We start from the raw sequence: 14060 nt of genomic DNA, 5'->3' as shown, positions 1-14060 counted from the left end.
TATCTCCCTTTACTTTGAACTTTGAGCATTCTGACTTTGCAGATGTTGTTTATGCTCAAACAGCAACATTACACACTAACTTAAGTTAAAAAAGTGAAATCATAATCAATCACCCCTTTAATGAAAAAACTAAACATAGGCTGAGACGCAGCCATATGGGCACTGTGGGTTAAATTATTCTTTGTGCATTGTAGGAAAGCATGTTTCTGGCTTGTGTGAATGTGGGAGTCTTGAGACAGAAGGGCAAGTTTTCCTAGAATGCAGAAAGTATAGGGCAGAAATAAATATTCTTTGTTAAACTGGCAGGACTTAGAGTTAAGGCTTTTTTTTGTTTTATCTTTGTTTGGACACTGATGAGCATAAACTGATCTCCAAGGCAGTTCTTCAGTTCTTGCATGACACAGGACTGTATGCAAGAATTTAGTTCAAGCTTTGACCTGTGGAGGGCAGTAATATGCTCAGCAGCGTCTACACTGCCGGAATCCAAGAAGAAGAAGAAGAAGAAGAAGAAGAAGAAGAAGACGCAGCCATGTTCTAACTTGGTACCTGTGCAGGTAGCCTAATTTTTTATTTGAAAAATATTTGAAGACTAAAAGCATGCAGTGCAAATGGACACAATCGTATGTCGTTTTTTTACTCGCACTTTCACTTCCATCTGCTTCATATGGTAAGTTGTTTACGGTTTTAAATATTATTAGAATTTTAAAACCTAAAAAAATCTTTTTCATCAAATAAATTCAAGATTAATGAAGATTAATGACCTTTATAGAGAGTTGGGGTTAGAGCGAGCCACAACCTAAACAGGGTTAGTTGTTACACATGTGGTGATTTAAGGTTTCCATGCTAGCATGACAAAACGTTGTGTGACCCATTTACTTGTTGGCATAAAAAAAAGATATGGCAGAATAAATATTTAATAATAGCAAGTACATTTCTTACTAAAGTTATTTTTTTCATCTCAGTTTTTCTAAAACAAGAAAGATCACTAGTTGAGGTGGTGGGGCATTCTGTTACAATGTGCCACGCTATTAGAACTATGCTATTCTTTGATGTTAGTGATGTTACAAACATATAACTTTTATGAATTCTATTGGCAAACCATGAGAAAGAGACGACTGCGAATAAAGACTGTGAGTTGAGTTCAATATTCAGAAATTATTATTTCATGAAATGCAAAACATTCTGGCCCATCTATTTGTCTCTTGTTCCATGAGAGTGGTGTGTGGATGGGGTGTGTTGTGTTCAGCTTCGTGTTTTTCTGAATGTCTGAATGCTTTTCTTCATCTATTTTGCTTTTGCTCACATTGTTTTGAACTATGTTGTATATCTGTTTGTATATGTATATCTGTTTGTATATATATATATATATATATATATGTGTAGCCTATATATATATATATATATATATATATATATATATATATATTTTTTTTTATTAGATCAGACAACATCTTAAGCTGTCATATGGTCGTTACAATGTGCCCCTCATGTTACAGTGTACCCTATGGGCATGTTGTCACTGTTCACTCATTAGCTTGTTTCATTAATACAGTGTATACTTTTTTTCTTTATTTATGAAGGTAAAATTTTGCCATAAAAAATCGCATGCGCAGGATAAGATTTATGAAAGTGTACATAAGATTGTAAGCGTAAATTAAATTGCATTAGCATGAAGCTGCAGTTTCACAATACATTAATTACACTTACGAATAACAGTAAAATGATGCAAATATTTTTTCTTACGCTTGAAAGGCGATTTACACCTTCACAAATCTTCTCTTGCGCATGCAAATTTAATTTATATTATCTTATGTACACTTTCACAGATCTTACCCTGCACATGCGATTCTTTATGGCATCATTCTACCTTCATAAAATAAAGAAAAAAGTATACACTAGTCTGTATTAATGAAGCGAGACCACATATTTGTACTATAGCCTACATGTGTGAAATTAATGTGTAAAAAAAAATAACCCTGAACCCCAAGTGGATTTTGTTGGAAACTTTATTCCTTCATCAAAGCAAGACCAGGAGACTTGAGATGGATCTTATAAGCAGAAGAGATTCATTCTTCCGAGTCTGTAGTTCATCAAGTCTAATCTAAATACAGTATTCATGGTAGTTATACACATTCAAAGAGGGAAGGGATTACATAGAGGCGGAGACTCTGAATAAAGCATGTTTAGAAAACACACCCTAGACTGAGGGTGTGGCCAATCGGCTCCAGTTCCAAGAGCCATCCAAGACAAAAGGGTGAGAGTCTCACCTACCGAGAGGTGGAGACACTCTAAACAAAGCGTGTAAATTAGGTATGCAAGTTTAGACTGCCTGCCCCAGACTGAGAGAATCAACATAACAGTCATTGCTAATCCAATCAGCCTAACCATTCAACATCTGGGTCAGGGGCTCCGAGAGCCATTAAAGACTTACAACAGAGAAAAACAGGACTGGCAGAAACTGTTGATACCATTATCCTAATCTAACCTTAAAATGCTAACTTCAATGTACTTAACTTTTACTGTTGCAACCTAAATTAAACATTTAATAAATTTGTAATACAACAATTTATACAAACTGAGAAAGTCAAAAAGTGCTAGGTTTTGCCCCGCTCTCCCCATACTCATATCATTTTCATTCTGAATGAAAGAATAAGTCATTGCCATTGCCAAGATTCCAAGGCTTATGTTTTAAATTCAAAATAAATAAGATGAAGCTTAAAAGTTTATTGTATACAGTCTCATAGCCTACTATGGTAGAAATCAATCAATCAAGAATCAAATAATCAATAATAAAAACAATAATCCATTGTAATCACCAATAATCAATTTGTTTTTCAGGTTCTCACTCTTTGTGGTTGCTTTCAACTTACATTAAGGGAGAAACACAATTTCCTAAATTTAGTAGCACAACAACTTTGGATGACATCACAGTTGGATACTATGATTCAAAGACATATTTTCCAAGAGGGAATACGACGAATGAGGATGATGTGATGAATTCAGATTACATAAAGGGTATAAGTGGCTACATGTATAACTCCTTTTTGAGAAGAGCCGCACTGTTAAACCAAAATGACAGTAAGTATCTGGCTCAATGACATCTATTAATCTATTTAAAAATGCACAAAATGCTATTCATACTGTACATATTCAATTGCTTAAAAACATATTTTTGATGAGCATATTTTTAATGTTTGATTTTACATTTTTAGTTTTTTAGGTGAAATCATTTGTGGTATCAGAATTAAAAGAATAACTTTATAATAATTTCTGCAAAGTCTTCTATTATTGTTTCTTTATTAAAAATAAAAAAATATATTAATATGCGTCTAATATTTTTAAAACATTGTCTGAAAAATGAAATGTAATGTGGTAAAGCCTTTGAGTTGCGTTTATGATCGCTTCGATATAGTGGCTTTCATTTTGCATTTAGAGTGACCGTAAAGTATGAATGGGTGAGTTATAAGGGATGTGAATGGAATATTTAGATTTTTGGGATATGGTCATTGGGTTACTTTTGGGTTATTTTTGATTGGCCATTAGGCTATTTTGTTAAGCTGGCCTGGCAACCCTGCTACAAGATCACATGGCGATAATATCAAAAAGGTTTGAAAATTTTGCAGCATCTGTGAATGCTTGAGACGTCACAGACCTTGAAAATCTGTTTAGGACAGCAAAATCCAGCCAGAAGTTGTGTAGTGTGAGCTTCCCTTAAGACAACGACCGACAAACACATCTATTCAGACAAGGTAACAAGGATAATGGCAAGATAACAAGATGCGGAGACAATCAAGGAGTACCAATGATCATGGAACTGCAAAGGGACCACAAAACTTGCACAGGAAACTTAGGGGAACAGGAACTAAAATGAGAAATACTACAAAATAAGAGTCAACACACTTTGGGGAAACAGTGACGATCAGATAATTTGATTTTTATAACTTTTTTACAAGGCAATGTTAGTTTAGGTTGTAAAATATCATGTGGTTATTTACAATGACACTTTTAGAGTTATCAAATTAAATTTTTCTTATAAATGGTTTGCTAAACAAAGAGTGTAAGATGAAGGAGGCCAATCCATGACAATCTCCCATTCTCCCTCATTTCCCTCACAGGTCTTGATGTTTATCAGACACTGGTTGTGTGTGAGCTGCTGGACTCCGACAAGCCTGGAAAGATGATTATTGCAGATGCTGCCAGAGGCTCCACCACAGATGAACTGCGTTACATTAACAACACATTCACTTATACTGTGACTGTAAATATTAAACAAGAACTGATCAAACCTGACCTGGAAGAATTTAAGCAGGATTTAATACCAAATATCTTTTACCCAGTTTGTATAACAACTCTCAAGAATTACCTCAAAAAGAGAAGAGATCAAATTAACAGAAAAAGTACGTACTCAAGGGCACATCTAAATTCCCTACATTTGTTTTATGAAAACAAATGTAACTGTTTAGAGTAAATCTTCAGGATTAAAAATAAACCCATGTATTTATACATGTAAAACGTTCTCTTGCGTTCTCTTGTTTATTTTTTTCCTCCTTCTCCTACAGAAAAGCCCAATATCACACTCACACAAAAATCAAACTCTGGAGGGTCTCGTGTGAGTTGTTTGGCAACAGGATTTTACCCTCGTCACATCAACCTGACCCTGTTCAGAGATGGACAGCCTGTATCTGATCATGAGATCACTGGAGGAGATCTGCTGCCCAATGGTGACGGGACGTACCAGATGAGGAAGAGTCTGGAGATCAGTGCAGACAAACACAAATACAGCTGCTCTGCCACACACCTCAGTCTGGACAACAAACTGATCATTGAATTAGGTAATGAGCTTTTACAGGAATAGAAAGTATCAGATAAAATCTTTACATTTTAATCTTATTCTAAATGCTTCCTCTTTTAGAAGATGAACCTTCCAGACGTCACATAGAAGCTGCTGTTGCTGTTGGTGTCCTGATGTTGGTGATATGTGTGATATGTGTGATTGTGGCAGTCATAAGGATTAGAAGGTCAAGAGGTAATAATGTTATATAGAAATCTGAAGATATCCATCCATTTGAATGAGGATCAAACCATCACATATTCTGTTTTATTCATTGGAGACCATCACAAATGGAGGAATAATAATCTGAGATTTCTTTACACCATCTGAGCTAATGCAATATTTAATTTTGCATTATTTTAGTAAACTAACATGTGTTTCACACAGAGCCATATCCTCAGACACCATGTTAATCAATTATTTGTATACATATTGTTTTTAAAATATCATTGCAAATGTCTGCACTCACTGCTGTTCCTTTCACGGCATCTAGAACGTTGTCACCTAGTCTATATTTCGATTTACGATCAAATCAAGTAAGATTGTGCAGAAGTTCATGTCATTTCCGTCTTTTTAATGGGCATATTTTTAGATTTATTGCTTCATTGGAGTATCTCCAATTCATATTCATCTTTCTGGAGTATATGAATGTGAAAATATGTTCGGCAAATTTTTATGCTTGTTTTAAATTATTTTGAGTCATATTGGGGCCCCCTTAGAAGTTTTCAGAGGCCCCGGCCCCCTTAGTTGAGAACAACTGCTGTAGTTAATGGCTCATATTTCCTGTAAAACATCTGACAGTCAACCTGCTCTAATTGTTTAATTGATAAATCTTCTACATTACACAAAAGACAAATTCTTTACTTTTAAAATACTTTCATGTTTATTTTTTTTTTTTGTTCTGTAATAAAATAAATAAACATTGTGAGTAAAGCAGTCTATAATGAACCAATACACATCCCAAATGATCTGCAAATTTACTACTGACTCTCCTGATTCGGATGGTTGTACCGGAAGTCCCGCATAGGAAGTTCGGATCATTTTACTGTTCGATCTCATTCATCAAAATAAACGAATCTTTATTCGTGTCATTTCGTTCATTTAAGTGTCTTTAAATATTATACTTTTTAACAGCCAAAACATCCCCAAACACATCCACCAACGCAATCTTTGTCATATTCTGAATTAAAGGTCCCGTTCTTCGTGATCCCATGTTTCAAACTTTAGTTAGTGTGTAATGTTGCTGTTAGAGCATAAATAATATCTGTAAAATTATAAAGCTCAAAGTTCAATGCCAAGCGAGATATTTTATTTAACAGAAGTCGCCTACAGCGAACGGCCCGTTTGGACTACATCCCTCTCTACATCCTTCTTTAGTGATGTCAGTAGAACAGTTTTTTGACTAACTTCCGCCCACAGAAATGCTCCCTCATCTCTACCGAAATTCGTTTATGTACTTGCGCACTTCTTATAACTTACTGTGTTTACTCAGCTCTTACGGTGATTTTCTGAAGTAAAACTGACGCTTCATCTTTTGTGTGATGTACAATAAACTTTATTAAACTCATCAGTATATGTTTGATCATCATTCAGACAGCAGACTTGTAGGCTATTAATAAATAATGGATACATACAAGCAGATGACAAATACGTTATAATAACCATAATTAAACTACTAAACTATACCTGTTTCATCTCTATACAGCACTCTGACTCTGTAGGCATTATTGTCCGACTCGAAATGAACACCGTTACTGAGAGTTTCTGATATTATCATCATTCCGTGAGATGAGATTGTCCTGAGAGACTGAGCGCGAGCTCATGAAGCTCCGCCCCCTGTGTCGTGCAGCAGCAGCTCATTTGCATTTAAAGGGCACACACTAAAACAGTGCGTTTTTCTGAGCCCCAAAAAATGACAATTTAAACATGCTGTAAAAAATGATCTGTTGGGTATTTTGAGCTGAAACTTCACATACACACTCTGGAGACATCAAAGACTTATTTTACATCTTGTGAAAAGGGGCATAATACGGGACCTTTAAGAAATCATTATGATGCAGCCATGCAAAGCTCATTTACAGGGCACATAAATAATTACTTTAACTTCAGAGTCTTTCCTTTGTCACGTGACAGATGCAATGAACGGATCGTGCATGAATGACCCATCACACTAGCCTATACGAACAGGGGTGATGGTATAGGCTAGTGTGATGGGTCATTCAAAAAGTGACAATTTTAACATGCTATATAAGAATATCTGTGGGGTATTTTGAGATAAAACTTCACATACACACATCAGAGACTTATTTTACATCTTGTGAAAAGGGCATTATACCACCCCTTTAAAGCCCTTTTCACAAGATGTAAAATAAGTCTCTGATGTGTGTATGTGAAGTTTTATCTCAAAATACCCCACAGATATTCTTATATAGCATGTTAAAATTGTCACTTTTTGAGGGTGAGCAAAAATGCACTTTTTTTTGCGTCTGTCCCTTTAAATTCAAATGAGCTGCTGCTCCCAGCAAAGAGGGTGGAGCTACAACAGCTTGTGTCCTGAAAATTTCAAAAACGTTTAGCCTTTTATGTTCAAAACGGAGTCAGAGAAAGATGGAGAGACTCAAGAAGAAGTGACAACATGTTGACAACATTTCTGAATGGTTAATTGATGAATTTATGCATCTTATAGTTATCTTCTTGATTAGCATATTCTGTCATGATAATCTATAAATCGTGTTCCTGGGGGCGGGGTTTATGTACATTTTAGGGTTAGTGATGTCACTAACCCGGGAGGAATGTTAGTCCCTACCAGCCGTTTGCTGTAGTCCTTAAAAAGCAATTTCTTTAAAAGAAAATACCTCCCTTTACTTTGAACTTTGAGCATTCTGACTTTGCAGATGTTGTTTATGCTCAAACAGCAACATTACACACTAACTTAAGTTAAAAAAGTGAAATCATAATCAACCACTCCTTTAATGAAAAAACTAAACATAGGCTGAGACGCAGCCATATGGGCACTGTGGGTTAAATTATTCTTTGGGCATTGTAGGAAAGCATGTTTCTGGCTTGTGTGAATGTGGGAGTCTTGAGACCGTAGGGCAAGTTTTCCTAGAATGCAGAAAGTATAGGGCAGAAATAAATATTCTTTGTTGAACTGACAGGACTTAGAGCTAAGGCTTTTTCTGTTATATCTTTGTTTGGACACTGATGAGCATAAACTGATTTCCAAGGCAGTTCTTGCATGACACAGGACCGTATGTAAGAATTTAGTTCAAGCTTTGACCTGTGGAGGGCAGTAATACGCTCAGCAGCGTCTACACTGCCGGAATCCTACAAGAAGAAGAAGAAGAAGAAGACGCAGCCATGTTCTAACTTGGTACCTGTGCAGGTAGCCTAATTTTTTGCTAAATATTTGAAGACTAAAAGCATGCAGTGCAAATGGACACAATCGTATGTCGTTTTTTCACTCACACTTTCACTTCCATCTGCTTCATATGGTAAGTTGTTTACAGTTTTAAATATTATTAGGATTTTAAAACCTAAAAAAATCTTTTTCAACAAATAAATTCAAGATTAATGAAGATTAACGACCTTTATAGAGAGTTGGGGTTAGAGCGAGCCACAACCTAAACAGGGTTAGTTGTTACACATGTGGTGATTTAAGGTTTCCATGCTAGCATGACAAAACGTTGTGTGACCCATTTACTTGTTGGCATAAAAAAAAGATATGGCAGAATAAATATTTAATAATAGCAAGTACATTTCTTACTAAAGTTATTTTTTTCATCTCAGTTTTTCTAAAACAAGAAAGATCACTAGTTGAGGTGGTGGGGCATTCTGTTACAATGTGCCACGCTATTAGAACTATGCTATTCTTTGATGTTAGTGATGTTATGAACATATAACTTTTATGAATTCTATTGGCAAACCATGAGAAAGAGACGACTGCGAATAAAGACTGTGAGTTGAGTTCAATATTCAGAAATTACTATTTCATGAAATGCAAAGCATTCTGGCCCGTCTATTTGTCTCTTGTTCCATGAGAGCAGTGTGTGGATGGGGTGTGTTGTGTTCAGCTTTGTGTTTTTCTGAATGCTTTTCTTCATCTATTTTGCTTTTCCTCACACTATTTTGAACTATGTTGTATATCTGTGTTTGCAATGAGTTCATTGTCAAACTCCAAAAGTTGTAATAATTGTATTTTATTTGCAAAATAGTTTTGTTTGTCAAGTATATATATTTTTTTATTAGATCAGACAACATCTTAAGCTGTCATATGTTACAGTGTACCCTATGGGCATGTTGTCACTGTTCACTCATTAGCTTGTTTCATTAATACAGTGTATACTTTTTTTCTTTATTTATGAAGGTAAAATTTTGCCATAAAAAATCACATGCGCAGGGTAAGATTTATGAAAGTGTACATAAGATTGTAAGCGTAAATAAAATTGCACTAGCATGAAGCTGCAGTTTCACAATACATTAATTACACTTACGAATAACAGTAAAATGATGCAAATATTTTTTCTTACGCTTGAAAGGCGATTTACACCTTCACAAATCTTCTTTCGCATGCAAATTTAATTTATATTGTCTTATGTACACTTTCACAGATCTTACCCTGCACACGCGATTCTTTATGGCATCATTCTACCTTCATAAAATAAAGAAAAAAGTATACACTAGTCTGTATTAATGAAGCGAAACCACATATTTGTACTAAACATGTGTGAAATTAATCTGTTAAAAAAAAAAAACCTGAACCCCAAGTGGATTTTGTTGGAAACTTTATTCCTTCATCAAAGCAAGACCAGGAGACTTGAGATGGATCTTATAAGCAGAAGAGATTTATTCTTCCGAGTCTGTAGTTCAAGTCTAATCTAAATACAGTATTCATGGTAGTTATACACATTCAAAGAGGGAAGGGATTACATAGAGGCGGAGACTCTGAATAAAGCATGTTTAGAAAACACACCCTAGACTGAGGGTGTGGCCAATCGGCTCCAGTTCCAAGAGCCATCCAAGACAAAAGGGTGAGAGTCTCACCTACCGAGAGGTGGAGACACTCTAAACAAAGCGTGTAAATTAGGTATGCAAGTTTAGACTGCCTGCCCCAGACTGAGAGAATCAACATAACAGTCATTGCTAATCCAATCAGCCTAACCATTCAACATCTGGGTCAGGGGCTCCGAGAGCCATTAAAGACTTACAATAGAGAAAAACAGGACTGGCAGAAACTGTTGATACCATTATCCTAACCTAACCTTAAAATGCTAACTTCAATGTACTCAACTTTTACTGTTGCAACCTAAATTAAACATTTAATAAATTTGTAATACAAGAATTTATACAAACTGAGAAAGTCAAAAAGTGCTAGGTTTTGCCCCGCTCTCCCCATACTCATATCATTTTCATTCTGAATGAAAGAATAAGTCATTGCCATTGCCAAGATTCCAAGGCTTATGTTTTAAATTCAAAATAAATAGGATGAAGCTTAAAAGTTTATTGTATACAGTATCATAGCATACTATGGTAGAAATCAATCAATCAAGAATCAAATAATCAATAATGAACAATAATCCATTGTAATCACCAATAATCAATTTATTTTTCAGGTTCTCACTCTTTGTGGTTGCTTTCAACTTACATTTGTGGAAAAACACAATTTCCTGAATTTAGTAGCACAACAACTTTGGATGACATCACAGTTGGATACTATAATTCAAAGACATATTTTCCAAGAGGGAACATGACGAATGAGGATGATGTGATTGATTCAGTTTACATAAAAGGTATAAGTGACTACATGTTTAACTCCTTTTTGAGAAGAGCCGCACTGTTAAACCAAAATGACAGTAAGTATCTGGCTCAATGATATCTATTAATCTATTTAAAAATGCACAAAATGCTATTCATACTGTACATATTCAATTGCTTAAAAACATATTTTTGATGAGCATATTTTTAATGTTTGATTTTACATTTTTAGTTTTTTAGGTGAAATCATTTGTGGTATCAGAATTAAATGTATAACTTTATAATAATTTCTGCAAAGTCTTCTATTATTGTTTCTTTATTAAAAATATAAAAAATATTAATATGCGTCTAATATTTTTAAAACATTATCTGAAAAATAAAATGTAATGTGGTAAAGCCTTTGAGCTGTGTTTATGATCGCTTCGATATAGTGGCTTTCATTTTGTATTTAGACTAGAGTGACCGTAAAGTATGAATGGGTGAGTTATAATGTGAATGGAATATTTAGATATTTGGGATATGGTCATTGGGCTACTTTTGGGTTATTTTTGGTTGGCAATTAGGCTATTTTGTTAAGCTGGCCTGGCAACCCTGCAAGATCACATGGCGATAATATCAAAAAGGTTTGAAAATTTTGCAGCATCTGTGAATGCTTGAGACGTCGCCGACCTGCTCAAACTTAACAAGCTCGGCGACTACAACCAGCACCGATTTAGCCGCAGACCTTGAAAATCTGTTTAGGACAACAAAATCCAGCCAAAAGTTGTGTAGTGTGAGCTTCCCTTAAGATAACGACCGACAAACACAGGTCTATTCAGACGAGGTAACAAGGCTAATGGCAAGATAACAAGATGCGGAGACAATCAAGAGGTACCAATGATCATGGAACTGCAAAGGGACTACAAAACTAGCACAGGAAACTTAGGGGAACAGGAACTAAAATGGGAAATACTACAAAATAAGAGTCAACACACTTAGGGGAAACAGTGACAATCAGATCATTTGATGTTTATAACTTTTTTACAAGGCAATGTTAGTTTAGGTTGTAAAATATCATGTGGTTATTTACAATGACACTTTTAGAATAATCAAATTAAATTTTTCTTATAAATGGTTTGCTAAACAAAGAGTGTAAGATGAAGGAGGCCAATCCATGACCATCTCCCATTCTCCCTCATTTCCCTCACAGGTCTTGATGTTTATCAGACACTGGTTGTGTGTGAGCTGCTGGACTCTGACAAGCCTGGAAAGATGATTATTGCAGATGCTGCCAGAGGCTCCACCACAGATGAACTCCGTTACATTAACAACACATTTACTTATACTGTGACTGTAAATATTAAACAAGAACTGATCAAACCTGACCTGAAAGAATTTAAGCAGGATTTAATACCAAATATCTTTTACCCAGTTTGTATAACAACTCTCAAGAATTACCTCAAAAAGAGAAGAGATCAAATTAACAGAAAAAGTACGTACTCAAGGGCACATCTAAATTCCCTACATTAGTTTTATGAAAACAAATGTAACTGTTTAGAGTAAATCTTCAGGATTAAAAATAAACCCATGTATTTATACATGTAAAACGTTCTCTGGCGTTCTCGTTTATTTTTTTCCTCCTTCTCCTACAGAAAAGCCCAATATCACACTCACACAAAAAGCAAACTCAGATTCTGGAGGGTTTCGTGTGAGTTGTTTGGCAACAGGATTTTACCCTCGTCACATCAACCTGACCCTGTTCAGAGATGGACAGCCTGTATCTGATCATGAGATCACTGGAGGAGATCTGCTGCCCAATGGTGACGGGACGTACCAGATGAGGAAGAGTCTGGAGATCAGTGCAGACAAACACAAATACAGCTGCTCTGCCACACACCTCAGTCTGGACAACAAACTGATCATTGAGTTAGGTAATGAGCTTTTACAGAAATAGAAAGTATCAGATAAAATCTTTACATTTTGATCTTATTCTAAATGCTTCCTCTTTTAGAAGATGAACCTTCCAGAAGTCACATAGGAGTTGTTGTTGCTGTCCTGCTATTGGTATGTGCGATATCTGTGATTTTGGCAGTTGTTTGGATTAGAAGGCAGACGGGAAGACAGAGACTAGATGTAGTCCTACGCCTAACTTAATGTTAAAATATGAAAATATGATCTATTTGAATTTTTACAAAATAACTTTAATGGAATATCTTTGTGTCACGTGCATCTGTTGTAGAGGTGTAACGATACACAAATTTCTTGATGCAATACATAGCATTGTTAGTCAAATTCAAAATACTGCAATGCTTCAATGTTCTTGGCATTTATTGTTGTTGGTTTAATGAAAACCAAAATGTCTAATATGTGTCAGGAGGATTTTCTTGCTCTGGCTAAGGCCTATCTTCTGTCTTTCAAATTGTCTTATTTTATTGTTTATTTTATCATTCCATTTTATTTCATTTTAAAGTATAATGTACACTTGTGTACCATATTGAAGATGTCAAAAGACAGTATTAAACTATCAGCAGTATCAAACAATATGATACAATCTTTTTTTTTTTTTATACCACCTATGTCTTATTTACATAGACTATTACAGATTACAACTGTAAATGTAGTACAACTGTACAAATTGTTGTCTAGTGGGGTGAAATGAATTCAGGTACGCTGAGCCACATTTTCACACAAGTAGCACAATTTACCTTGATTCACTTTATACTTTTTGTGCAGTCTAATTCTTTGTCTATTTTATCAAAAGTATACTATGTCTGCACTTTAGTTTTCTGGAGATAACACACTTACATTTTTCTCCATTGATACAATGTCAATAAACCACTGACCTAAATAATTTCAGTGCTATTAACCAATATTTTAAAATCTTTTAATATGATTGAACGAACCACAGGATATTGCTATGCACAGGAGTTGTGTATATATTAAATCATATTTATGTAATTTTACATATTCATCTTGTTTTCTTTGGATTGGAAATTACATTTGAGAATCGGTTTGCCTACATTTCATACTTGATGTTCAGTTTCAGTTTAAACCATGTATCCAATTCAGAAAAGATTTGTTGGTTGGTTGTTTATCTCATTTAGAAGTATAGTGACATTTAAGCCTCGTTCAGTCAGTGTCAAGTGTGAACGGCAAAAAATCGAATGGAATGGAAATGGAAATCCATGCAGTCTGACCGCTCTGATTGGCTTTTAAAATATAAAATTTACTTATCCAATCTGTCACGTATTAACGACACAGCAAAACAGCTGTTCTCCCGTTATAGACTGTGACAGGGGGACGTCACGAAGTAGAAGTTAAAGTCGCCCATGCGCAATAGAACGCCTGTCCATCAGCAGATGTTGCTTAAAGTCCCTATTGACTTTGGTCTGAATACAGTTGTCTTTGCTGTGTTCACTTGTTTAGCTAACAGATATTATATAAAAAAATGATGGTATAGTTGTTCAGATTGTTTGTAAATAAAACATTTACATCA

The 14060-nt window shown here is 35.1% G+C and overlaps 2 protein-coding genes across 4 annotated transcripts; both read left to right on the top strand.

Moving 5' to 3' along the window:
* Positions 1–487: 487 nt before the first annotated feature.
* LOC307151771 (major histocompatibility complex class I-related gene protein-like) lies at positions 488–6397 on the top strand. Of its 3 annotated transcripts, none has more exons than XM_079859918.1 (5): positions 488–667; positions 2839–3078; positions 4116–4397; positions 4560–4832; positions 4913–6397. In XM_079859918.1, the coding sequence occupies exons 1-5, from the start codon at positions 598–600 to the stop codon at positions 5041–5043; spliced, it is 996 nt and encodes a 331-aa protein (XP_079716044.1). In that variant the 5' UTR covers positions 488–597; the 3' UTR covers positions 5044–6397. The 3 variants fall into 3 exon arrangements, with proteins under 3 accessions (XP_079716044.1, XP_079716045.1, XP_079716046.1); XM_079859919.1 differs by having other exon boundaries at positions 4916–6391; XM_079859920.1 differs by having other exon boundaries at positions 489–554.
* Positions 6398–8164: 1767 nt separating this feature from the next.
* LOC307151491 (major histocompatibility complex class I-related gene protein-like) lies at positions 8165–14060 on the top strand. Its single transcript, XM_079859567.1, has 6 exons — positions 8165–8325; positions 10444–10620; positions 11775–12056; positions 12217–12495; positions 12576–12697; positions 12939–14060. The coding sequence occupies exons 1-6, from the start codon at positions 8256–8258 to the stop codon at positions 13221–13223; spliced, it is 1215 nt and encodes a 404-aa protein (XP_079715693.1). The 5' UTR covers positions 8165–8255; the 3' UTR covers positions 13224–14060.

The sequence above is a fragment of the Squalius cephalus genome (assembly GCF_949319135.1).
Source record: "Squalius cephalus genome assembly, chromosome: 23".
NCBI classification, from domain to species: Eukaryota; Metazoa; Chordata; class Actinopteri; order Cypriniformes; family Leuciscidae; genus Squalius; species Squalius cephalus.
Note: the sequence above shows the minus strand (reverse complement) of the source record. Positions and strands in the feature narration are given on the sequence as shown.